This window comes from Trachypithecus francoisi, unplaced genomic scaffold, assembly GCF_009764315.1.
Source record: "Trachypithecus francoisi isolate TF-2019V2 unplaced genomic scaffold, Tfra_2.0 Lachesis_group17, whole genome shotgun sequence".
Taxonomy (NCBI): Eukaryota; Metazoa; Chordata; class Mammalia; order Primates; family Cercopithecidae; genus Trachypithecus; species Trachypithecus francoisi.
In genome coordinates this window covers 82,129,413-82,156,913 of record NW_022681462.1, presented here as the reverse complement: position 1 = coordinate 82,156,913, position 27,501 = coordinate 82,129,413, and the positions used below count along the sequence as shown (strand labels likewise).

Here is a 27,501-nt window from a genome sequence, read left to right as displayed (position 1 = left end):
AGGTAAATTTAGGGGCATCATTAAACATAGACTCTGAAGAGCTATTAGGCAGCATAATACGGAAAAAGGCTAGCTTATGGCAATACACATGAAAGAGGCAGACAGACTTTCCAATACTTAGGTTGTAAGCTAAAAGAAGGACAAGATTTTAACAGTTACAATGAAGTTTTATGTTTTTTAATGAGGAAGAAGTGTGAGTTCCCAGAGATGGCATCTCAAATCACAGAGAGAGAGATGACTACTGAACAGTGCAGAGGGAGTGTGTGGTTTGGGAAGGGAGACCTAAACCAGATTTCTAGGCGACATCAATATGTGACAAGAAAGCCTCTATAGGCATGACCAGAGGGGTTTGGAAAAAACTCAGAACAGGCAGAACTTTGAAAGCTAAAAAGTTTTTAGTAGACATAAGGGCTCAAATATGCTCAGGAAAGAAGAGGTTGAGGACAAGACTGAATTAAGATATAGATCTAGCTGTGTAGATCTTCAAAGCCTCTGTGAGCTTTGCACACAATAAAATTCACAAGGGCTTCCTGGGTAGAGTTTAACTTACTTAACATCCTTCTGTGGAGCTCCAAATTTATTCTTCTTGCACAGGACCTGACCATGGTAGAGTCCCATCAAGGCCTTTGATTCTTTGGTCATTACAAGCTCTCCAAATTTCTGAAAAGTAAAAAGGAATGAGAAAAGGTAGAATTTCACAGTCTAGGTTGTATGGATTCCTTCAGTTCAGGTTCCTCTGAAGAGCAGAAGTAATGCATGTGAAGCCTGAGTTCCTGGGGATGTGGGGGAGGTTGGGGGTTCAGTGTGCAGAAGTCTGTCTCTCACTGATGTGTCTTTTCTTTACTTGTCTCATCTGGAGCACTTTCCGACTACTGTATTGAAGAAAGTTTTGGATATAACTAAGCTCTCAGCTTCTTTACACCAGAGGTGTGGTAACCTTTTTCATAAAACTAGAGTCTCAGGGCCAAAATGAGCCTTCACAATCATCTCAAACCAACCCTCTCATTTTACAGATTGGGAAGAGGAGGTCCAAAGAAATGGAGCGACTTTGCTCAAAGCCATACTGCCTCAAAGTGGCAGAAATGGAACTTGAACCAAGATAGTATGATTCTGAACTCCAGTTCTATTGTTTTTTTTAATTTGAGACGGAGTCTCGCACTGTCACCCAGGCTGGAGGGCAGTGGCGCAATCTCCGCTCACTGCAACCTCCGCCTCCCAGGTTCACACCATTCTCCTGCCTCAGCCTCCCGAGTAGCTGGGACTACAGGCGCCACCACCATGCCCGGCTAATTTTTTGTATTTTTAGTAGAGACAGGGCTTCACCGTGTTAGCCAGGATGGTCTTGATCTCCTGACCTCGTGATCCGCCCGCCTTGGCCTCCCAAAGTGCTGGGATTACAGGCGTGAGCCACTGCGCCCAGCCTCGAACTCCAGTTCTTTTTCTACTGTAGCAGGCTGCCCACGTGGGATTTACCACTTTAAAAAGTAGCCTAATTTATGGAGAAAAAGTCTCAACTTGGTGGTTAAAGGCATAACATTTAGGATTTGACAGATCCTGTCTCTGCCGCTGCCCCATCGTGAAGCTTTCTTCATCCTTAAAAATGGGAAAAACAATACCCATTTTACAGTATTGTTCTAGGGGATTAAATGAGAACACTAGTAAAATGACCAGGGTCTCAAGGTTAGCTATTATTAATATCACTAGGATATACTGGTAAGATTACATGGTTACAAAGAGCATTTCAAAAGAATCCCTCTAATAAAGTTGCTTTCATGACCCAATAGAACGTAAAATGGTAACACAATCAATGCTTTACTCATCTTGATACAGGATATTTTATCTAATAAACCAGTGATTTTCAAACGTGGGCAAAAGATTTATCAATGGTCAGAAATTTAGTGAATGGCAATAAGCATTATATACATAAAAAGAGGAATACACAGAGGATACCGAACACAATGCACACAGTGAAGACAGTTACTGATTCGTGAAACTTATTCCTCAATTGTTCTGTACGTATGTTTATGTGCACTTGGTTATATTTTTTAAAAAATCAGAAATGCCCAACAAAACATCTAGTACCAGAAGTGTTTTTCTGGTACCTGTCCTGAGCTCTTCAGATATTTTTTTTTTTGTCCTTTTACAGGTTGGGCATCGTTAATCTGAAAATCCAGAGTGCCAACATGATGTCACGGGCAAGATATTACACATGTTATGAGCTGCAGTCAAAACTGTTTTATGTAAAAAATTATTAAAAATAATGTACAGGCCGGGCGCGGTGGCTCAAGCCTGTAATCCCAGCACTTTGGGAGGCCGAGATGGGCGGATCACGAGGTCAGGAGTTCGAGACTATCCTGGCTAACACAGTGAAACCCCATCTCTACTAAAAAATACAAAAAACTAGCTGGGCGAGGTGGCTGGCACCTGTAGTCCCAGCTACTCGGGAGGCTGAGGCAGGAGAATGGCGTAAACCCGGGAGGCGGAGCTTGCAGTGAGCTGAGATCCGGCCACTGCAGTCCAGCCGGGCGACAGAGCGAGACTCCGTCTCAAAACAACAACAACAACAACAACAACAAAAATAATGTACAATATTACCACCAGGCTATGTGTATAAGGTGTATATGCAATTAATTTCATGTTTAGACTCTGATCCCATTCCCAAGATCTCTCCATCATATATATGCAAATATTCCACTATCTGAAAAAGTCTGAAATCTGAAATGTTTCTAGTCCCAAACATTTTGGATAAGAGATATTCAACTTTATAAAAGAGCAACCATTCTTCAATGATCATTTAAAACTTAAAAACAAACACAAATCACTTAAATCTGCAACATCACCAAGTTGCCAGAAAAGTACATGGGTAAAGCTGGTACATACATCTCTTCTGTCTTTGTCTTTTAGTGGGTACAAGACACTTCCTTTCATTTTCCAATTTACCAAAAAATTCAGTGTCATCATCTCTAGGCCCTAACATATAAGAAAAATATTTTTCTATCTTCGTATTCATTTTGTCTCAATAAAACCTGCCCAAGTGCAGAACAAAAAACACCCAAGTGACTTGTTTTGAAAGGATTATAACTCTGTTCTTGCCCTTTGTAGTGACAACCTTATTACTGAGGGTAAGTTCAAACATCTGCAGACCAAAGGGATTTTTCTTTTTTTTTTCTTTCTTTCTTTCTTTTTTTTTTTGGAGACAGGGTCTCACTTTGTCACCGAGGCTGGAATGCAGTGGTGCGATCTTACTTGGCTCACTGCAGCCTTAACTTCCTGGACTTAAACAATTCTCCTGCCTCAGCCCTGGAAGTAGCTGGGATTATAGGCACATGCCACCATGCCTGGCTAATTTTTGTAGTTTTTGTAAAGATGGAGTTTTGCCATGTTGCCCATGCTGATCTTGAACTCAAGCTCAAGTGATCTGCCCACCTCGGCCTCCCAGAGTGTTGGAATTACAGGGGTAAACCACCATGCCCGGCCCCATTAGGGTATTCTTAGCATCCACTTGCTCACTGAGATTAATCATAAGAGATGATAAGCACTGGAAGAAAAAAAATTCTTACTAGGCTTTGGGTATTTTTTTCCTTTCTCAGCTTTATACAGAGGATTGGATCTTTAGTTTTCCTCTAACTAATAAGACATTGAAAGGAAATAAGTTTACCTGAGATTCAGAGAGATAACCAGCATCACTCCCTTGCTCAATTCCAGTCTTTACCACCTAAAAAACATATAAAGCACTTGCTCAGTGTTGGAATAGATTGGCGAGATGTATAATAATGCTAAATAAAATTGCCAGTGTTGCTAGTCCTCAAAGAGTAAGTCAAAAGTCTAGACTGGAGTGAGAAAGAGAAGAGGACTGAGGATCCAGCTGCCCTCGACTGACTTAATTCTCCATCTTTGAGGCTACTACTAAATCTAGCATAACACGGAAGGAGAAGGAAAGACAAAGCTTGAATTACTCTTCTGGCTTCTCTCCTGATCTTCAAATGTAGGCAGATCCTGAACTTCCACTCTCAGCCCTTTTAGCTCTCTACGCTTTCTCCCTCAGATACATGACCTAGTTTATCACATTAATCATGAACTCTACAAAATTTAGTGTAACATTTGGGATAAGTACTATCCTAAGTACAATGGCAAGTATAAAAGATGAAAAAAATGACCCTGTACTTACTATCATAATTTACGTGAATGACAAATTTTTAAAAATAAGCAAATTGACATCTCTAACTATGACTTCTCTGTCTAAACTACTGTTGCTTGAATTTCCCATAATATCTGAACTCAATATATCTGAACCTAACTCATAACCTCTCTTTGGCAAGCCTGTTGCTGCTTTCATATTTTTACTTTACTATTGTATCACAGGGCCTTATTCAAAGTTCAAGCCTGAATTACCAAGACAGTTTGCTAATTCACTGCTGTACTTTGTCTCTCCTTCGAAACCATTTTTAGCCACTACCATGCAAATGGCTCTCTATAATCTTTATCAGACAAAGGTAAAATTTCTCAATTCATTATTACCAGCCTTCTAAAATCTAGCTTCAATCTGCTTTTCTTCAGACTAACATCTCATTATCTCCCACAAACACTGGTCTCACTAATGTTCCTCGAAGAGCCTGTTTTCCAGCTTCCATAACTTTGCTCTAAATGCCCTCCCTCCTTGGCAATACTTTCCCTTCACCTATCCTCAACCCAGCTTTCAGGGTTCAAGTCAGATCCCATGAGGCACTCACTGATCTCTCTGTCTCATGGTAATTGCTGCCTCCTCTGTCCCAATTATTTGGCATTAATCTTATGCTGCCTTATATCTCTTACAAGGGTATCTGCCTTAACACATATACGTGTCTAACATCCCCAGTTCAGCCTGTGAGATGAAGGCAGGTGGGGGCATATTTCATATTTTATGTGCTTTGGTGCCTTCTGCTCAAAATATACTTGTTGACTGACCCATTCACCAATTGTGAAGTCTTTGGTTATATGCTCTCTTAATCTTTGACTTTCCCAACTGAAAAGTTCTAAGTTTTAAAGTCTACTGTTAAGAGATTTCTTGAACCCTGTGATCATTTTAATTATCCTCATTGATCTTTTGCAGAGCTTCTCTACATCATTACATCTTTTTTATAAGTACAGCAATGAAGAAGTCCTTGAGGGATTTTAGGTACTGACAATGATGTTGACCAAGAATAGAATAGAGCCATCAATTTTGTTTCAATTACTTTTTGGTTAGTGCCTGACACTCTAATGGCCTTGTTATACTGATATGACTTAGGTTCCTTTCCTGGTTTGCTGGTTTGTTACTGATAGATTTAAATGCATCAACCAATGAGTAAGTCCAGCATTGATTTTCCTCAAATACATCACTTTATATGAGTCCTTACAGCTTGCTATGCCCTTCCCTTATTTTTGGTAAATACTTTAATAGCAGAATTAAGAAATTTAGTACTGAACATACATGGTCCAGAATGGCAATAAGGAGGAGTGATCTATAGAAAGGAAGGAAATATGAGAAAACTGGGAATATTGGGTAAGACTCACATCAATTATTTTCAGAGGTGCAGGATACAGGCCTTTAGTCTGCTTTCGCACTTTTTCTTCCACTTTTTTGTAAACCTGTTGCCTGACAAATGGAATAGTCATGGCATACGCTGTCAATTCTGTAAAATAAAATGTTTTTAGATATTTACTATAAAGAGCCTAGATTCCCTTGTTAGTTTATCCTCGAAACTCTGTAAAAATGAAGTAATTCTAGCTATCTGCAAGAACTGCTCTTCATGCTGATACACACAATAAAAATGTCAACCTACGCACTACCTTAAACATGCTAATTGATGAATGCTAAAGCTGGGCCTTGGGTACATGAGTGTTTACAACACTTTTTTTTTTTTTTTTTTTTTTTAGACGGAGTCTCGCTCTGTCACCCAGGCTGGAGTGCAGTGGCTGGATCTCAGCTCACTGCAAGCTCCGCCTCCTGGGTTCACGCCATTCTCCTGCCTCAGCCTCCCGAGTAGCTGGGACTACAGGCGCCCGCCACCTCGCCAGGCTAGTTTTTTGTATTTTTTAGTAGAGACGGGGTTTCACTGTGTTAGCCAGGATGGTCTCGATCTCCTGACCTCGTGATCCGCCCATCTCGGCCTCCCAAAGTGCTGGGATTACAGGCTTGAGCCACCGCACCCGGCTATAACACTATTATCTAGTCTTTTTGTGTTCATGCTTAACATTTTCTAAAATGAAAAGTTTTCTATGACTCAAGAGTCATCATAAGGAAAAAAAAAAAGGTTTTTAAAATTGGCTTTAACTGGCTAGCGTAAAGCTGAGGAGTTGTTACACCTCCTAAGGCTGACTTTATGCTTTGAGTAAATAATGCATTTACCACTTCCTCATTTTGAATCTATAGCAAATAAAATAAAATTTCCAGGAAAAAAGCTTTGCCTTTGTTCTTTAACAATGATACTCACTTTCCACCAATCCCTTGTCTCTCTTTGGAGAAATCTTCTTATCAGCTAGCCCTTTGGCGAAAGTAATTGCAACCTCTTCTAGGTACTCCATTGTCCGTTCCTCTGGAGGTTTTAGTCCTGGTCCTATAAAAATGAATGGAACACTGGAATGCAAATCAGGCCTAGACCAGTCCCAGGTAGTGAAAAACCCAGGCTTGCCAAAGCCAAAGGCTCTAGCACAGCATTCCATTTCAGACTGGAGACTGGTAGGTGGCAAAGTCATAAACCGTGAACTCAAAGAAGGGAAATTACAATGAATAGAGGAGCAATAATATGCTCTAGGTAGAAAACGTGGTCTTAAACTGTTTCATTTGGCTTCCACTTCTGAGTAGAATGTAGTACGTCACACACACAAAAGGAATGTATTATGTCTACTGCAACCTGCATTCTTGCTGGAAAACTGGAAAGAAAAAAGAACAAATCATGAAATCATTTGTAAAGACACTGGGGAACTATGAAAGTAACAAGGACCATATGAACTAAAATTCTAGAGAGCAAGAGCCTGTCTTAGCTGAACTGATGATTGCTGATCATTTTCTTTTCAGGGATATGTAATGCTTTTGGGCTTAGACTGAAGACTGGACTTGACCCAAGCAGAAGGAACGTGAAACCATCAGAGTTTTTGGTGGTCATGTACAACAGATTAGAAGTTAGGAGAAACCAAGTGCAAAGCCAGTTTTCCCCCAGGAACATTTGTGAAGGTCTAAGACAGTACACAAGGAGGAAGGGGCTAGCTCAGAGAGGTTGAGTGAAATCTCTCATAGTATCATTATGTTTAATAGATAAGGTACTTCTATGGAGAAGGGGGCCTGAAACCAATATGCAACTGATTTTCCACACAAGACCTTTACCAGATCTTGAACCTGCTTGGGGCAAGAGGTTACAGAGCTAGGCTCAAAAAATCTGAAGAACAGGTGCAGTGGCTCATGCCTATAATCCCAGCACTTTGGAAGACTGACATAGGAGGATTGCTTGAGATCAGGAGTTCGAAACCAGCCCGGGTAACATAGTGAGACCCCACTCTTATTTTAAAAAAATCTAAAGAACACAATTTATAGTGCTGTGAAAACAGACACCACAGACACCTACCAGGCTCTCAATCAAAAGTCTGTAAGAGCCACATTGGAGGATGCGGCTGGGATCAAAATGGCAATCTTGTGCAGTACTGTGGTACTTAGGAAACAAAACCCAACTGGGGGAACCCACAGCAGACATACAACCAATCTCTCTCTTACGACACTGGCCCTTTTTTTTTTTTGAGATGGAGTCTTGCTCTGTAACCCAGGCTGGAGTGCAGCAGTGTGATATCGGCTCACTGCAACCTCTGCCTCCCAGTTTCAAGCGATTCTCCTGCCTCAGCCTCCCGAGTAGCTGGGGATTACAGGTGCGTGCCACCATGCCCAGCTAAATTTTCCATTTTTAGTAGAGATGGGGTTTCACCATGTTGGCCAGGCTGGTCTTAAACTCCTGACCTCAAATGATCTGCCCGCCTCGGCCTCCCAAAGTGCTAGGATTATAGGTGTGAGCCACCGAGCCTGGCCCATTTGACCTATTTTGAACATGTGTGGGGAAGGAGGAATAATAACTAAGCCCAAAACTTTGGAGTGACAAAAGTTCAGTGTCCATAAAAGTCCTAACACAGTCATAATCCTGAGGGAGGCCAGGGCAGCTGGAATCTGTGACGTGAAATGCTGGAGAGCAGCTGCTGTACAACAGAAGAGCTCCAGAGCTCTAAAGAGGGGTCCTTGAAACTCTGGTCGAGTATTGTTCTGCATGCGCATGAGGGGAAACTATCTGCAGCTGAGGAAAGAACGACCATAAAAGGCATGAAATGAAGCAAGGAAAGAATGACCCATAGCCAGGAGACAGATCAACAAATAGACACAGTTCCAGAAATGAAAAGAATGATAGAATGAGCAGACACGATGTTCAAAAGGCTAGTGTAAATTCATGCCGTATGTTACAGAAGGTAGAGGAAAACAGGCGATAATGAGGAGAAACTGAAGATATAAAAGTGAGTCAACCCCAGCTACTTGGGAGACTGAGGCAAGAGGATCACTTGAGCCCAGTAGCTCAAGGACCAGACTCGGCAAGACCCCGTCTGAAAAAAAAAGTGAATCATATGGGATTGGATTAACAGCAGGGATACACTGAAGAGGGAAACATCAGGAAACTTGAAGACATGGCAGTAGAAATAACCAGAACGAAAGAAGACCTAAAACAAACAACCCAGAGCTTCATTTTTGGGCAATATCAAATGATCTAACAATGTGAAATTGGAATCTCCAAAAAGGGGAGGGAGACAGAAAAATATTTGAAGAAATAGTAGCCAAAGAAGTCTCCAATTTTTATGAAAACTATAAGCCCACATGTCCAAGATATTTAATGAATCCCAGACATAATAAACTTAAAAAAAAAAAACCCCAACAAACCAAGACACATCATAATCAAATTGCTAAAACCAGTCATAAAGGGAAAATCTGAAAGCAGACAAGAGGAAGGGAAAGGCACATCACATATAGAAGTATAAAGAAAAGAATGACAGCTGGGCACAGTGGCTCATGCCTGTAATTTCAGTGCTTTGGGAGGCTGAGGCGGGAGGATCATGTGAGCCCAGGGGTTTGAGATCAGCCTGGGCAACATGGTAAGACTTTGTCTCTACAAAAAGAAAATTTTTTTTTAATTAGCTGGGCATGGTGGTGCATGACTGTAGTCCCAGCTACTCAAGAGGCTGACGTGGAAAGATTGCTTGAGCCCAGAAGTTTGGGGCTTCAGTGAGTTATGATCATACCACTGCACTTTAACCTGGGCAACAGAGCAAGACCCTGTCTCAAAAAGAAACAAACACACAAAAAAGTACCAAGATATAAGTGACAACAGACTTTTCATCAGAAATTATGCAAGCCACACAGAATGGAGACATTTATAAAGTACCAAAAGAAAAACATTAGCTGGCCAGGTGTGGCGGCTCATGTAATCCCAGCACTTTGGGAGGCCACGGTGTGCAGATCACTTGAGGTCAGGAGTTCAAGACCAGCCTGGCCAACATGGAGAAACTCATTAAAAGTACAAAAATTAACTGGGTGTGGTAGTGGGTGCCTGTAATTCCAGCTACTGAGGAAGCTGAGATAGGAGAATCATTTGAACCCGGGAGGCAGAAGTTTCAGTGAGCCGAGATTGTGCCACTGCACTCCAGCCTGGGCAACAGGGTAAGACTCTGTCTCCAAAAAAAAAAAAAAAAAAAAGAAACATTAGCAATCTAGGAAAAATATCTTTAAAAATGAAGAGGGAAATAGACTTTGCAGACAAATCAAAAGGTAAGAACAGACCTACACTATAGAAAACACTAAAGGAAGTTCTTTAGGTTGGAAGAAAACCAAATCAGATGGGAATCTGGATCTACCTATACAAAGGATAAAAAGCACTAAAAATGGTAACTATGTGGGCAACTATAGAAAAGATCTTTTCTAACTTTTTATTCTCCTTAAGAGATAATTATCTAAAACAAATATACCAATATATAGAAGAATTTATAATATATGTAGAAGTAAAATATATAACAACAATAGCAAAAATGGGGAGTATACAAAATAAATGCATACTCTTTTAAGGTTTTGACACCACATGAAAATATTATCAGTTGAAAACAGGCCAGGTGCAGTGGCTCACACCTGTAATCTAAGCACTTCGGGAGGCCGAGGCAGGCAGATCACCTGAAGTCAGGAGTTTGAGACCAGCCTGGCCAAAATAGTGAAACTCCATCTCTACTAATACACAAAAATTAGCTGGGCGTGGTGGTGTGCACCTGTAATCCCAGCTACTCAGGAGGCTGAGGCAAGAGAATTGGTTGAACCCAGGAGGCAGAGATTGCAGTGAGCCAAGACTGCACCACTGTACTCCAGCCTGGGTGACAGAGTGAGACTCCGTCTCAAAAAAAAAAAAGAAAATAGACTGTGATAGGTTAAAAATGTATACTGTAAAACCCCAGAGCAACCATTAAAAGGGAAAAGCAAAGTAAAAGGCCAGTAATGAAGATAAAAAAACCTTTTTTTTTTTTTGAGATGGAGTCTCGCTCTGTTGCCCAGGCTGGCATGCAGTGGTGTGATCTTAGCTCACTGCAACCTCCGCCTCCCAGGTTCTAGTGATTCTCTTGCTTCACCCTCCCAAGTAGGCAGGATTACAGATGCATGCCACCACGCCAGGCTAATTTTCACCATGTTAGCCAGGACGGTCTCCATCTCCTGACCTTGTGATCTGCCCACCTCGGCCTCCCAAAAGTGCTGGGATTATAGGCGTGAGCCACTGTGCCTGGCCAATAAAAAATTATTAATCCAATGGCCGGGTGCGGTGGCTCAAGCCTGTAATCCCAGCACTTTGGGAGGCCGAGACGGGCGGATCACGAGGTCAGGAGATCGAGACCATCCTGGCTAACACGGTGAAACCCCGTCTCTACTAAAAATACAAAAAACTAGCTGGGCGAGGTGGCGGGCGCCTGTAGTCCCAGCTGCTCGGGAGGCTGAGGCAGGAGAATGGCGTGAACCCGGGAGGCGGAGCTTGCAGTGAGCTGAGATCCGGCCACTGCACTCCAGTCCGGGCGACAGAGCGAGACACCGCCTCAAAAAAAAAAAAAAAAAAAAAAAAAAATTATTAATCCAAAAGAAAGCAGGAAGAAGAAAAAAGGAACAAAGAACTGACAGGTCACCCTGGAAGGGTCAGAGGGTGCACCCTTCACCCCCACTGTGAGAAATCAATTTGTGAGGTGAGGCCCAGCATCTCCGCTCTGTGGTTGCTTTTCTTTGGAGGTCAGAAATTACGGTGGGAACTGCTACCATCAACTGGGATCCCTAAATGCAATGGGGATAAAGGAATCCCAGGGTGGCAGGGGCCAAGTAGCAGCACCATGCCAAATCAAGGTGGGCATGGTCACCGTAATAGTGGAGCCAAAGCAGTAATCAGAATAGTCAGACTTGCAGAGACCTATGGCATTGGGTAGTCGATCATGGTGTCCCTAGAAAAGAAATAGATGGGCAGTCTACTAAACTCTTATTTGATCTGTATAAGCAGAAGAATTCTAGGTCTGGTCAAAAGAAGTATAACTTGAATCACCCAAAGACAGTCATGGCCCCTTAATCAATTCCCAGAAATGAGCTACTTTACAGACCCAGAATCTCCGTAATGAAAGGGAAGTTGTGTCCTCTTGAGGAGCCTTTCCTGTTTATCTTTCTCCTACCCTTCCCCAAAGGGACCTATGGCTATTTGCCTTGCAGAAGGGGAAACAATGATTTTTTGGGGATTACCAGACAATGGCTTCTGAACTAACACTAATTCCAGGGGACCCAAACATCGCTGTGGTCCAGTAGTTAGAGTAGGGGCTTATGAAGTCAAGTGAGCAATGGAGTTTTAGCTCAGGTCTGTCTCCGTGGGCCTAGCAGGTCCCTGAGCCCATCCTGTGGTTATTTTCCCAGTTTCAGAATGTACAATTGGAACAGACATACTCAGCAATGAGTAATATCACTATATTCTCTGACTTGTAGAGTAAGGGCTACTATGGTGGGAAAGGCCAAGTGAAAGCCACTATAACTGCCTAGAAAACAGTAAACCGGCCGGGCGCGGTGGCTCAAGCCTGTAATCCCAGCACTTTGGGAGGCCGAGACGGGTGGATCACGAGGTCAGGAGATCGAGACCATCCTGGCTAACAAGCTGAAACCCCGTCTCTACTAAAAAAATACAAAAAAACTAGCCGGGCGAGGTGGCGGGCGCCTGTAGTCCCAGCTACTCGGGAGACTGAGGCAGGAGAATGGCGTGAACCCGGGAGGCGGAGCTTGCAGTGAGCCAAGATCCGGCCACTGCACTCTAGCCTGGGCGGCAGAGCGAGACTCCGTCTCAAAAAAAAAAAAAAAGAAAAGAAAAAAAGAAAACAGTAAACCAAAGCAACACCACAATCCTGGAGGGACTGCAGAGATTAGTGTCACCATCAAGGACTGAAAGAGGTAGGGGTGGTGATTCCTACTTCATTCCCATTCAACTTGCCTACTCTGGACAGTGCAGAAAACAGATGGATCTTATGGAATGACAGTGGCTTACTATAAATTTAATTAGGTGGCAACTGCAATTGTAACTGGTGTTCCAGATGTCATTTTATTGCTTGAACAAATTAACATACATCCTTGGATCTGGTATGCAGTGACTCATCTGACAGAAGCTTTTTTTTCTTGGTTATCTGTTAGTAAAGACCATCAGAAGCAGTTCGCTTTCAGCAATATACCTTCAATGTCTTACCTTAGGGGTGGGTGTATTGTTTTCAACCATATATCATAATTTAGTCCACAGAGAGCCTGATTACCTTGTCCTTCCACAAGATATCATGCTGGTTCATTACACTGTAATATTATGCTGAATGGATCTGGTGAGCAGGAAGTATTAACTACTCTAGACATGCTGGGGGTAACAAATGTGTGTGACGGAAGGTGGGAAATAAATCCCTCCAAAATTCAGGGCCTCCCACGTTAGTGAAATTTCTGGGGATCCAGTGGTCTAGGGCATACAAAGACATCCCTTCTACTGTAAAGGGTAAGTGTTGCACCTGGCCCCTCCTACCACCAAAAGACAAGCAGAACACCTGGGGCGCTGCTTCAGCTTTTGGAGACAACATATTACTTATTTGGGTTGCTGCTCCAGCCCATTTACTGAGTAACTAAAAAAGCTGCTAATTTAAGTGGGACCCAGAACAAGAGAAGCAGTTCTGCCATTTGGGTCATGTGATTCAAACCCAATGGTGCCTGAAGTGTCGGCAGCAGACAGAGATGCTGTCTGGAGTCTTTAATAGATCTCTATTAGGTGAATCACAACACAGACCCTTAGGATTTTAGAAAAAGTCCTACCATCCTCTGTGACTAACTACTCTCCTTTTGGGAAACAGTGTTTGGCTTGTTAGTGGGACTTCGTAGAGACTCAAAGCTTAACCATGGGGCATCAAGTTACCAAGTGACGTGAGCTGCCGATCATGAAACAGATGTTGTCTAACCTACTAAGGCATAAAGTGGGGTGTACATGGTAGCACTCCATTATCAAATGGCAGTGGTATATGTAAGACTGGGCTTAAACAGACACTAAAGGCACAAGCTGCATGAGGAAGTAGCCAAAATACTCCACGGCCCTGTTCTTCTTTGTCTCTCCCAGCCTGCACCTATGGCCTCATGGGGAGTTCTCTATGGCCAGTTGATTGGCAAAGAAAAACTCGGGCCTGGTTTGTAGATACTTCTGTGTGATATGCAGGTTCCACCTGGAAGTGCACAGCTGTAACACTACAGTCCCTTCTGGGACACCCCTTAGGGACAGTGGTGAAGGGATAGCCTCCCAGTGGGCAATACTTCTGGCAGTGCACGTGGTTGTTCATTTTGTCTAGAAAGAAAAATGGCCTGAACTAAGGGTCTACTCTGATTCATAGGCTATGGCCAATGGTTTGCCTGGATGGTCAGGAACTTAGGGGGAACACAGATGAAAAACTGTTGGCAAGGTGTTATGGGTTGAATTGTTTCCTCCCTACCCCATTCATATGTTGAAGCCCTAACCTCCAGTATCTCAGAATGTGACTATAATTGGGGATAGGGCCTTTAAAGAAGTGATTAAGTTAAAATGAGGCCATTAGGGTATGCCCTAATCCAATCTGACTGGTGTCCTTGTAAGAAGAAAAAATTTGGACACACAAAAGAGATGCCAGGGATATGCAGACAGAGTAAGAAATCAGTGCCATCTGCAAGCCAAAGAGAGATGCCTCAGAAGAAACCAAACCTGCTAACACCTGATCTTAGACTTCCAGTTTCCAGAAATGCGAGAAAACATGTTAAATTTCTGTTGTTTAAGCCACTCAGTCTGGTATTTGTTATGGCAGCCCTAGCAAACTAATACACAAGGACACCTGGGGAGTAGGTCAGTGGACAGACCTCTCTGAACAGGCAAATAATGTGAAAACACTTGTGTCCCATTAAATGCTCATCAGAATGACCTCAGCTGAGGATTTCAATGATAAATTGGATGGGATGACTCGTTCTATGGATACCAGTCAGTATCTTTCCCCAGTCACTCTTGTCACTGCTTCATGAACAGCGGCCATGATGGCGAGTGTGGAGGTTATGCATGGGCTTAGGCAATGTGGACTCTCATTTACCAAGGTCCATCTGGCTACAGCCACTGTTGAGTGCCCAATCAGGCAGTAGCAGAAACCTACACTGAATCCCTCGTATGGAGTCTCCAGGGTGATTAGGGAGCCACCTTGTGGCAGGTCGATTACTTTGCACTGCTTCTGTCATGGAAAGGGCAGTGCTTTGGTTCTTACTGTAACATTTACTGTGAATATCAATTTGCCTTCCTGGCATGCAATGCTTTTGCCAAAACTACCATTTGTGGACTTACAGAGTGCCTTATCCACCATTATGGTATCCCACAAAGCACTGCTTCTTATCAAGGAACTAACTTCTCAGTAAGTGAAGTGTAGCAATGGGCCATGCTCACAAAAGACTGATCTTACTGCATCATTGGGAAGCAGTTGGCTCGACAGAATGGTGGGATGGACTACTGAAGACTCCATCACGGTGCCAGCTAAGTGGCAGTATTTTGCAGAGTCAATGTCCTCCACGATGCTGCAAATGTTTTAAGTCAGCTTCCAGCATAGGGTGCTATTTTTCCCACAGCCAGGATTTGTGAGTCCAGAAATCAAGGAAAGCAAACAGAAATTACCCTGTTCACTATTACCCCTAGTGATCTAATCTACCAGCAAAATTTCTGCTTCTTGTCCCTGCAACTTTGGGCTCTGCCTGTCTAGAGGGCTTGGTTCCAAAGGGAGGAATGCTTCCACCAGGAGACACAACAATGATTCTACCGAACTGGAAGTTAAAACTGCCATCTGGCCACTTTGGGCTCCTCATGGCTCGAAATCAACAGGCAGCAGAGGGTGGCTACTCTACTGGCTGGGGTGATTAATCCTGATTATCAAGGGGAAATTAGGTTGCTACTATACAACAGAGGTAAGGAAGAGTATGTCTCAAATGTGGCAGATCTCTTAGGGTGTCCCTTAGTACTAACATGACCTCTAATTAGTCAGTAGAAAATCACAACCCAATTCACACAGGACTGCTAATGGCCTAGAAGACATTTTAGGAATGAATGTCACCCCAACAGGCAAAGAACTAGGACAAACTGGGGTACTTCCTGAGGGCAAAGGGAATATGAAAAGGGAAGTAGAAATATCACCCTTTCCACACAGACCTGGTACACAGTCAGTACATTGCGGTGTCATCTGAGGGAGCTGCAGTCAAGGACTTGGGTCTCTGGGGCTGGCTAAGCTCTTACACAAATGTGTATTCCTAGCCTAGAGGCCTTCTATTCCTAGGTCTTTTTATATGGGGACTTTGGCTGAGGCCTTCTTCAGGTGCCTCTGCTGAGACCTTGTCAAAGGAGGAAGGGGAAATCTTTTATTTATTTATTTATTTATTTATTTTGAGACGGAGTCTCACTCTGTCGCCCAGGCTGGAGTGCAGTGGCACAATCTCGGCTCACTGCAACCTCTGCCTCCCGGGTTCAAGTGATTCTCCTGCTTCAGTCTCCTGAGTAGCTGGGATTACAGGCATGTGCCACCACGCCTGGCTAATTTTCGTATTTTTAGTGGAGATGAGGTTTTGCCATGTTGGCCAGGCTGGTCTCAAACTTCTCACCTCAGGTGATCCGCCCGCCTCAACCTCCCAAAGTGCTGGTATTACAGGCGTGAGCCACTGCACCCGGCCGGAAGGGGAAATCTTAAAGACACTTCTCCCAGTCTACTCCACTATCCTCACCCAGGGTCCATAAAGCCTCAGGAACCTTTTGTTCAGGGCTTTTGCAACAGTGAGATGACCCCCACTTGTATGCTAATCTACCAGATCCTCAACCAGTGTACCATTCCATGGGGAAAATGGTATAGGGAGGAGCTGGCACTTTCTTTGGTTTTAGCCTTTTGTGTAAACTATCATAGTAAGTGAATAAAGGCTCTACTGTTACTTTCCTTTTGGGTTGTTTAATTATTTACTCTGACATTTGATAGCTCAGTTCTCTTTCCAGATCAGCTGAATACTAATCTGGAAATATAAATATTGATTTCTGAATACAGAAATGAATACTGTACTATTTATGAGGAATTCTTTCTTATTTTGTTATGAATGTATATAATTAACCAAATATTTGTGTTTTCTTCTCTAGCTCCTCATCATCTAATGTAAGATGTATCCATAATAGTTAACTTTATATCATAGCATTTATGTTACAGAATATGAGAGAAGAGTGAATTTCACCCAAGGACTCTGCATCCTCTTCTAGGGAAAGGATTAGTGTATTTTTGGTTGTATAAAGGAGAATTGCATTATGTCAGGATTAAGTATGACTCTTGTCATTGCCTTTATTTGAAGACTAAGTATGGCTTCAGGAGATGTGTATGGGTATCAAATAGACAAGGGGTGGAGTATGATAGTCTTCAAATATGTCAACTTGGCTAGGCTACAGCCCAGTTATTCAATAAACATTAACCTAGATGTTACTGCGAAGGTATTTGATAAGTGATTAAAGTCCTATCAGCTGATAAACTATCAATATCAGGAATGAATGAGGAGACATCATTATAGAGTATAAAAACATTAAAATGACAAGTATTATGAACAACTTTTTTGCAATAAATTTGACAAATTGTTAATAGATGAACAAATTATTTGAAAGACACAAACTACTACCATAGCTTACTCTAGAATGGAGAACCTGAATAGCCCTATATCTATTAATTGAATTCATAAGTAAAAACTTTCCCAATGAAGAAAACTAGGAGCCCAGGAATTACTGGTTAATTCTATCAAGTATTTAAGAAATAATAACAACTCTACATAAAATCTTTCAGAAAATATGGAGGCCAGGCACAGTGGCTCACACCAGTAATCTCAGCACTTTAGGAGGCTAAGGCAGGCGGATCATGCGGTCAGGAGGTTGAGTCCATCCTGGCCAACATGGTGAAACACCGTTTCTATCAAAATACAAAAATTAGCCCAAGATCTCGCCACTGCACCACTCCAGCCTGGCGACAGGGCAAGACTCCGTCTCAAAAAAAAAAAAAAAAGGAGAGGAGAGAATACTTCTCAATTCATTTTATGAAGCCAGCATTACCCTGACACCAACACCAGGCAAAAATATCATAAGAAAATTATCCCTGAGACTTTATCCCTCATGACCAAACATAAAAATCCTTTATAATACATGACAACAAAATGGAGTTTATTCGAAGAAGCAAGGCTGGTTCAATATTCAAAAATCAATGTGACTGACATTATTAATAGACTAAAAAAGAAAAAAACCCCACAATTACCTCAGTAGATGGAGAAAAGGCATGACAAAATTCAATACTCATTCTTAGCAAACCTGATAAAGAGTACATATGAAAAACCTACAACTAACACCATACTTAATACTGAATGCTTTCCTCCTAAGACTGGGAACAGGTTGACAATATTTGTTCTCATGACTTCTATCCAATATTGTACAAAGGTCTTAGACATTGTGATAAGTCAAGAAAAAGAAATAAATGGCATCTATATTGGAAAGAAAGAAGCCAAACTGTCTTTACTTATAGACAACATAATTAACTACGTAGAAAATCCTCAGGAATCTATTAAAAAAAAAAAAGGCTACTAGAACTAGTAAATGAATTTGGCTAAACCACAAGATACAAGGTCCATGTCCAAAAATCTTTGTATTTCTATATTATAGTGAGAAATTAAAGTTAAAAAAGCAAAACAGCCTAAAAGTATGAAATACCTAGGCATAAATTTAACAAAATGTGTTCAAGATCTATTCATTGAAAAGTACCAAACACTGCTGAGAGAAATTTAAAGACCTAAATAAACAGAGAACTTTACCATATTCAAGGATGAAATGAATCAATATTTTCAAGCTGTCAATTCTCCCCAAATTTATATACTGATTCAATGCAATTCCAATAAAACTTGAAATGAATCACAGACCAAAATGTAAGAGCTAAAACTAGAAAATTTCTAGAAGAAAGTATACAGGAACATCTTAGCGATCTTGAGTTAGAAAAAAACTTTTTAGATCCCACACTAATAGCATGATCCATAAATACTCCAAATGGATCACAAACCAAAATGTAAGAGTTAAAACTAGAAAATTTCTAGAAGAAAGTATACAGGAAAATCTTAGTGATCTTGAGTTAGAAAAATGTTTTTTAGATACCACACTAATAGCATGATCCATAAAAGAGAAACTTGATAAACCAGACTTCATTACAATTAAGAATTTCTGCTCTTATGTAGTGAAAAGATAAGCCACAGACTATGAGGAAATATTTGCAAATCATATATTTGATAAAGGACTTGTATCCTAATATATAAAGAACTCTGAAAACTCAGTAATAGGAAAAACAACTCAGTCCAACAAAATGGGCAAAAAATTTGAACAGATGCCTCTTTATAAGATATACAGATATTCAATATATTTGGTAATTAGGGTAATATAAAAACCACAAGGAAATACGACTACATTCCAGCTGGGTACCATGGCACACACCTATAATCTCAGCACTTTGGGAGGCTGAGGCGGGTGGATAACTTGAGGTTAGGAGTTTGAGACCAGCCCTGACAACATGGTAAAACCCAATCTCTACTAAAAATACAAAAATTAGTTGGACATGGTGGTGGGTGCCTATAGTCCCAGCGCTTGGGACGCTGAGGCAGGAGAATTGCTTGAACATCAGAGGCGGAGGTTGCAGTGAGCCAAGATTATTCCACTGCACTCCAGCCTGGGCAACAGAGTGAGACTGTGTCTCAAAAAAAAAAAAAAAAAAAAAAGAAAGAAAAAAGAATTGTTACTACATTCCTGTTAGAATGTCTAAAATTAAAAAGATTGACCATGCAAAGTGGCTGGAACCTAGAACTCTCATACACTGCTAGTGGGAATGCAAAAGAGTATAACCACTTTGGGAAAACAGTCTGACAGGAAAGCAAACACATACCTAGCACATGCTAGTGGCACATGCCTCATAATCCCAGCTTCTTGGGAGGCTGAGGCAGGAAGACTGCTTGAGCCCAGGAGTCTGAGGCCAACCTGGGTGACATAGCAAGACTCAAAGACTCATCTCTAAAATTTTTTTTTTTTCTTCCCAGAGATAAGGTTTCCCTCTGTCACCCAGGCTGGACTGCAGTGGCCTGATCATAGCTCAATGTGACCTCAAACTCCTGGGTTCAAGAAATCCTCCTGCCTCAGCTTCCCTAGTAGCCAGGACTACAGGCATGTGCCACCACACCCAACTAATTAAAACTTTATATTTTGTTGAGACAGAGTCTTGTTATGTTGCTCAGGCTAAACTTTTTTTTCAAAAGCTAATATATGGACTAGTCAATCCACTGTTCAGTATTTACCCAACAGAAACGAAACATTTGTCCACATAAAGACTTTTTGTTTTTTGAGACAGAGTCTCGCTCTGTCACCCAGGCTGGAGTGCAGTAGTGCAGTGGTATAATCTTGGCTCACTGCAACCTCCACCTCCTGGGTTCAAGCGATTCTCCTACCTTAGCCTCCCAAGTAGCTGGGACCACAGATGCACACCACTACACCCGGCTAATTTTTGTATTTTAAGTAGAGACGGGGTTTCGCCATGTTGGTCAGGCTGGTGTTGAATTCCTGACCTCAGGCGATCAGCCTGCCTCAGCCTCCCAAAGTGCTGGGATTAGAGGCTTGAGCTACCATGCCCAGTCACGCCCACATAAAGACTTAAAGATGAATGTTCACAGCAGCTTTATTCAGAATAGCCCTAAATTAGAAACAACTCAAATGCTCATCATTTGGTGAACGGATAAACAAACTATGGTACATTTCTACAATGGAGTAACACACAGCAATAAGAAGGAACAAACTGCTGATATATGCAACAGTATGGATGCATCTCAAAAGCATTATGCTAAGTGAATGAAGAGTAAAACAAGCTACATACCAGAAATGTTTAAAACATTTTTTTTAAAAGATGGCATCTCACTCTGTTGCTCAGGCTGGAGTACAGTGGAGCGATCATAGCTCACTACAGCCTTGAACTTCTTTTTTTTTTGAGACGGAGTCTCACTCTGTCACCCGGGCTGGAGTACAGTGGCTGGATCTCAGCTCACTACAAGCTCCATCTCCCGGGTTCACGCCATTCTCCTGCCTCAGCCTCCCGAGTAGCTGGGACTACAGGCGCCCGCCACATCGCCCGGCTAGTTGTTTGTATTTTTTTAGCAGAGACGGGGTTTCACCATGTTAGCCAAGATGGTCTCTATCTCCTGACCTCATGATCCGCCCGTCTCGGCCTCCGAAAGTGCTGGGATTACAGGCTTGAGCCACCGTGTCCGGCCCAGCCTTGAACTTCTGGGCTCAAACAATATTCCTGCCTCAGCCTCCTGACTAGCTGGGACTACAGGTGTACACTATGATACCCAGCTAATTTTTAAAAAATTCTTTTTTAAGAGATGGGATCTTGCTGTGTTGTCCAGGCTGGTCTCGAATTCCTGGCCTCAAGCAATTCTCCCACCTCAGCCTCCCAAAGTGCTATGATTACAGGTGTGAGCCACCATGCATGGCTATTTTTGGATTGTGGCAGTGTTTACATAGCTATATACATTTTCAAAACTCAAATTATACATTAAAAATTGGTCAATTTCACCAGACACAGTGGCTCACACCTGTAATCTCGGCACTTTGGGTGGCTGAGGCAGGAGGATTGCCTGAGCCCAGGAGTTTGAGACTAGCCTGGACAACAGAGTGAGATCTTGTTTCTACAAAACATAAAAAATTAGCTGGTGTGGCAGCATATGCCTGTGGTCTCAGCTACTCAGGAGGCAGAAGTGGGAAGATCATTTGAGCCCAAAAAGTTGAGGCTGCAACAAGCTATATTCACACTATACTCCAGTCTGAGCAACAGAGTGAGACCCCAACACGCACACACACACACACAAAATTAATACATTTACTATTATGTAAATAATATCTCAATAATGCTGATTTTCAAGAAATATAAGAGGGTGATGAACATACAAATTAGAATAGTGTCTTCTTTGGATAAAGGGAGGCAAAGAAACTGAATGGGAGGAAGTAGCCCATCAGTAGATGTCAATTATTGTTAATATTCTCAGGTTGGTTGTTTCATTTATTATCTTACTAAAACAGACACAAGAAACTGAAGGAAGGTTATGCATGGATAATGATACAGGTAATTTAAGAATCAAAAATAATGACTTGACTGAATTCTGTACTCCTAATGTTCTAATTATAAACCAAAATAAAAATCAGGGTGATGTTGAAAATGATTTAGTATTAGCTATTTTAGAAAACTTCCTTCCTTAGAATAGTGACCGATTTCTTAAGAGTTTGAGCTTCACTCTGTGCTTCCTGTGATATTCAAGAGGTTAACCATTTTTTCTTTTGAGATGGGAGCCTGGCTCTGTTGCCCAGGCTGGAGCGCAATGGCACAATCTTGGCTCGCTGCAACCTCAGCCCCACCAGGTTCAAGCGATCCTCCTGCCTCAGCCTCCCAAGTAGCTGGGACTACAGGTTTGTGCCACCACAGCTGGCTAATCATTTTTAGTGGAGATAGGGTTTCACCATGTTGGCAAGGCTGGTCTCAAACTCCTGACCTCAAATGGTCTTCCTGCGTCAGCCTCCCAAAGTGCCGGGATTACAGGTGTGAACCACCATGCCTGGCCCAAGAGGTTAATTCTTTAAAAAAATAAGTAACTTTATAAGGCCCAACTCTGAGATGTGCTAACACTTACCCAGGGGTTCCACTAATTGGTCAACCAGTCCCATTTTCTTTGCTCTGTCTGCACGAATGTTTCTACCAGTCAGCATCATGTCCAAAGCAGCAGGCACACCCACCTAACAGGCAAGCAAGGATGAGAGTATAGGGGGAAAAAAATCAGGGTGATAATTATATAGTTTACAAATCATCAAATGAACAAATATTAAAATGAAAAAAGTCAAACCATATGTTTACGCTATTTGTCAATAGCATAGATAAGTTATATTTCATATACTGATATACATTTGGGTAACTTTGGGGATTAGATACCTCTAGCTGAAGCAAAAATGTCTTTATCTCTTCATTCAATATATAGGATTCTTATACTAATAAGGTAAAGAATTTCATGTTTCCTAAAATTGTACATTTCTGTTATTCTGAGGGTTTTCTTTCCTATCATTTATAAAATATTTAAAATTCTGGCCGGGCAGGGTGGCTCACACCTGTAATCCGAGCACTTTGGGAGGCCAAGGCAGGTGGATCACCTGAGGTCAGGAGTTCAAGACCAGCCTGGCCTGACATGGTGAAACCCTATCTTTACTAAAAATACAAAAAATTAGCTGAGCATGGTGGGGCACACCTGTCATTCCAGCTACTCGGGAGGCCGAGGCACAAGAATTGCTTGAATCCAGGAGTTGGAGGTTGCAGTGAGCCAAGATCACGTCACCGCACTCCAGCCTGAGCAACAGAGTGACTGTTCCAAAAATAAAATAAAATAAAATAAATAAAATAAAATAAAATAAATAAAATAAATTAAAAAATAAAATAAATAAATAAAATAAAATAAAATAAAATTCTCATATTGAAACTAGCAAAGACTCTGAGAAACCTGATAGTTTTGACAAAGTCTTTAAAAAGAATTTTAAGCTTAACAAAAATAGAACTCAGCTAGGGCTGCTTATATGGGATACCAGAAGAATGGCTTCTAGTAACATTCAAATACCAGCTATAGTTTAAGAAAATAAAAAGAAGAAAGAAACTCAACAAATATTTTTGATACACATATATGCATATTCATTCTTTCAATAAATCCTTTTGACATTCCTATGAAGGAAAGCACATTATTATTATTAGAAAATTACCACCATAAACCTTGTTTTCTTTTGTGCTCAATTGAGATCAACTTCCCTGCAAAGAGTATGTCTGTTGAGCCTTGTTTTCACTGAGGAATCTAGAGTGCCAGAAGCTAAGAGGTTCAGTGGGCCCTTGAGTTGACATTAAGATTGCTCTGCAGCATCCAGGTCTGACTGTCATTCCCTTCTCCTTGGAATTCAAAGCCTGCTGAGCTTCTTTTGGTTCCATAGGACACAGCAATGAGAACATCCAAATCAGATAATGAGGGAAAAGGTCTGTCTCTTATATTTATTATGAAATATTAATATGACTCATGGTTTTGAAAAACTGTTAAGATGGTACTATGTGGAAAAGGAACCAATTAAACCATAAGCTCCAGAAAAGCAAGACATGCATCTTAGTTATCTTTATCCTTCCTCAGAGACTAACAGAGGACCTTGATCAATAATTCTGTGGAATTAGGCCAGGCGTGGTGGCTCACGTCTGTAATCCCAGCACTTTGGGAGGCCAAGGTGGGAGGATTGCCTGAGGTCGGGAGTTCAAGACCAGCCTGGCCAACATGGTGAAACCCCGTCTCTACTTAAAAATTAGCTGGGTGCAGTGGCACGCGCCTATAATTCCAGCTATTCGGGAGGCTGAGGCAGGAGAATTGCTTGAACCCGTGAGGAGAAGGTTGCAGTGAGCTGAGATCGCGCCACTGCACTCTAGCCTGAGCTACAGAGCGAGACTTTGTCTCAAAAAAAAAAAAAAGAAAAAGAAAAAAGAAAAAAAACTTCTGTGGAATTGAAAAAATAAGACCAGGAATAAAAGTCTGTCATTGATCCTGTACACTCATATTTTATTTGGTTTTTTAATTCTACAATGAATGCCCCTATTATGCATTTTATATATGAAAACAGATCTAAAGAGGGCATATAGGTTCACAAAGGGGATGTTAGACTCACCATTTTGGGCAGCCGTTGTGTGCCTCCTGCTCCTGGTAAGGCCCCCAGCAAGACTTCAGGGACACCTAATACTGTTTTTCTGTCTTTTGTTGCTATTCTGTATTGGCATGAAATGGCAAGCTTTGAACAAATTAAAGAAAATTAGAATGTTAGAAAATGTGACTTAGTAGCAACTTGAGATTGATAAGGGTCTAAAGATAACTTATAAAGCAGGAATGTGCTCACAGAAAAAACTGAAATTCCTTAGGCTGGCATTTAATAATTTCTAGAATGTACCTTTTTAGCCTTTTTTTCATACTTTTCCTCTAATTTACTAATCTCTTTTTGGGCTGTAGATCTCCTGAAAAATCTACTGAAAGCTACAGAAGCTCTCAAGAGAAAAATGCACACACAATTTTATATGGACCCCAGGTTAAAAAGCCCTGGACTCTCCAATCAAGCACGTCTACTTATGGTGTCCTAGTTGGCTTTGTTTTGCCTTTGCTCACACTATACCATATGTGGAATTGTTTTGCCCTCCATATTCTAGTTAATCAGATTCTGCTTATAGTTTAGGGCCAGGCCCAGGTTTTCTTAATTAATATAGTCATGTGTCACATAACGAGGGGGATATGTTCTGAGAAACGTGTCATTAGGCAATTTTGTTGTTGTGTGAACATCGTAGAGTGTACTTACACAAACCCAAATGGCAGAGCCTGCTACACATCTAGGCTATATGGGATAGCCTGTTGCTCCTAGCCCAGCGGTACCCAGCCTTTTTGACACCAGGGACTGGTTTCTCAGAAGACAATTTTTTCTAAGAACTGGGGGTGGGGTGGGAGGGAGTGGTTTCAGGACGAAACTGTTCCACTTCAAATCATCAGGCATTAGAGGCTGATGGAGTGCGTAACCTGGATCCCTCTCATGTGCAGTTCACAACAAGGCTCCTGCTCTTATGAGAATCTAATGCCACTGTTGATATGACAGGAGGTAGAACTCAGGTGGTAATGTTCACTCGCCCACTGCTCACCTCCTGCTGTGGGGCCCAGTTCCTAACAGGCTATGTCCTGGGGATTGGGGACCCCTGTCCTAAGGGGCTACAAATCTGGACAGCATGTGACTGTACTGAATACTGTAGGCAACTGTGGCACAGTGATAAGCATTTCTTTATAGAAATGCTTATCAGAAAAGGTATAGAAAAATGTAGTGTTATAGTCTTATAGAACCACTGTTGTATATGCAATTGGTCATTGAAACGTTATGTGGTAAATGACTGCATATGTGAAAGTGTCTGGCACAGAGTTCAGCATGTGAAAAGTGCTCAATGAATGTTTTCTTTTCCCCTTCTTTTTTTTCCTACATGTTCGGGTCTAGTAAGCATCTCTTCTCTCAAGTCTTCTATTATTTACCAACTTTACTACTGACAAAGCACTTATATTATGCTTTGTGAGTCTCAACCAGACTTAAGTAGCTTAAGAGCATAGATCACACTTCTGAATCTTTGCCCTGCAAACTTGAACCAGATTTTTACAACTCAAAAGGACATTAGAGATGCAGTTCAAATGAAAACATCACACCTTCATTTACTTGCTCTGTGCCACTTGCTCTGTGTCATGTGGATTAAGGATTAAAACCTATCCAGAAGTTTGATAACTAAAAACAAAGCTAGCCAGGCATGGTGGCTCACACCTATAATCCCAGCACTTTGGGAGGCCGAGGCAGGTGGATCACCTGAGGTCAGGAGTTTGAGACCAGCCTGGCCAACATGGTGAAACTCCATCTCTACTAAAAATACAAAAATTAGCTGGTCATGGTGATGCACACCTGTAATCCCAGCTACTGGGGAGGCTGAGGCAGGAAAATTGTTTGAAGCCGGGAGGCAGAGGTTGCAGTGAGCTAAGATGGTGTCATTGCACTCCAGCCTGGGAGACAAGAACAAAATTCCATCTCAAAACAAAAAACAAAGCTGATTCTCCTCCAGAAACTTTTTCCAGGCAAAGCAGTAGCCTAAGGGTTTATAGTTGATGAATGCCACCAATGAGCTGGACAGTATCTCAATAACTTTAGAATATCTATACCTCAAGTCCTCCTCCCAGGCAGGATCCATTGATGGCAGCCACAACAGGCTTTGGGGACTTTTCAAGTTTCTCTAATATTTTCTGTGCTTCTTGTGATAGCTGTGTTACTTCTTGAAGGGTCTTGCAAGCGGATAACATGCTGCATTATCCACAAAAGTAGAGAACAGAGAAAAAGATAAAACTATAACTTATTTGGTTCACTACTTATTCACTATACACTTACCCTATCATGCATTAATATTTGGTAATGAATCTTCAAATACTCAGAAGGTTAAGAATGATTTTGCAGGGCCGGGCATGGTAACTCACGCCTGTAATCCCAGCACTTTGGGAGGCCGAGGTGGGCGGATTACAAGGTCAGGAGATCGAGACCATCCTGGCTAACACGGTGAAACCCTGTCTCTAATAAAAATACAAAAAAAAAAAAAAATTAGCCAGGTGTGGTGGTGGGCGCCTATAGTCCCAGCTACTCAGGAGGCTGAGGCAGGAGAACGGCGTGAACCCGGGAGGCAGAGGTTGCAGTGAGCTGAGATCACACCACTGCACTCCAGCCTGGGCAACAGAGCGAGACTCTGTCTCAAAAAAAAAAAAAAGGAATGATTTTGCTTCAAATAGCACAATAGCAGCAACACCATCTCTCTATAGAGTGTTAAATTTCTGGATCCATGAGACCATCCTGGCTAACACTGTGAAACCCTGTCTCTACTAAAAACACAAAAAATTAGCCGGGCGCAGTGGTGGGCGCCTGTAGTCTCAGCTACCCGGGAGGCTGAGGCAGGAGAATGGGGTGAACCCAGGAGGCAGAGCATGCAGTGAGCCGAGATCGCGCCACAGCACTCCAGCCTGGGCGACAGAGCGAGACTCCATCTCAAAAAAAAATTTCTGGATCCAGAAAACATAAAGGTGTTGTATAATTTGTTTTTACTTCTGTAATAAATCACTAAATGACAAAGCTTGGTACAAGGGAAAATCATCTTTGGTAAATTAGTTCACTATCAGATTAAACATTTCACTATCAGGTAGTTAAACAGCAATAAAAATGATAGCAAAAGAAAAGCTTCCAAGTTGTTTAGAGAAATCTG

General features: G+C 41.8%; 1 protein-coding gene across 1 annotated transcript in view; it reads right to left on the bottom strand.

The window, feature by feature from the left end:
- Positions 1–27,501, bottom strand: part of HADHA (hydroxyacyl-CoA dehydrogenase trifunctional multienzyme complex subunit alpha) — a 60,413-nt gene that overhangs the window by 19,251 nt on the left and 13,661 nt on the right. The window contains exons 5-11 of the mRNA XM_033176332.1: positions 26,420–26,558; positions 24,363–24,482; positions 22,319–22,421; positions 6,453–6,575; positions 5,533–5,651; positions 3,659–3,715; positions 551–660 (exon numbers count right to left, since the gene is read on the bottom strand). Of these exons, the coding sequence (XP_033032223.1) occupies positions 551–660; positions 3,659–3,715; positions 5,533–5,651; positions 6,453–6,575; positions 22,319–22,421; positions 24,363–24,482; positions 26,420–26,558 (771 nt within the window). The remainder of the gene's footprint in view (positions 1–550; positions 661–3,658; positions 3,716–5,532; positions 5,652–6,452; positions 6,576–22,318; positions 22,422–24,362; positions 24,483–26,419; positions 26,559–27,501) is intronic.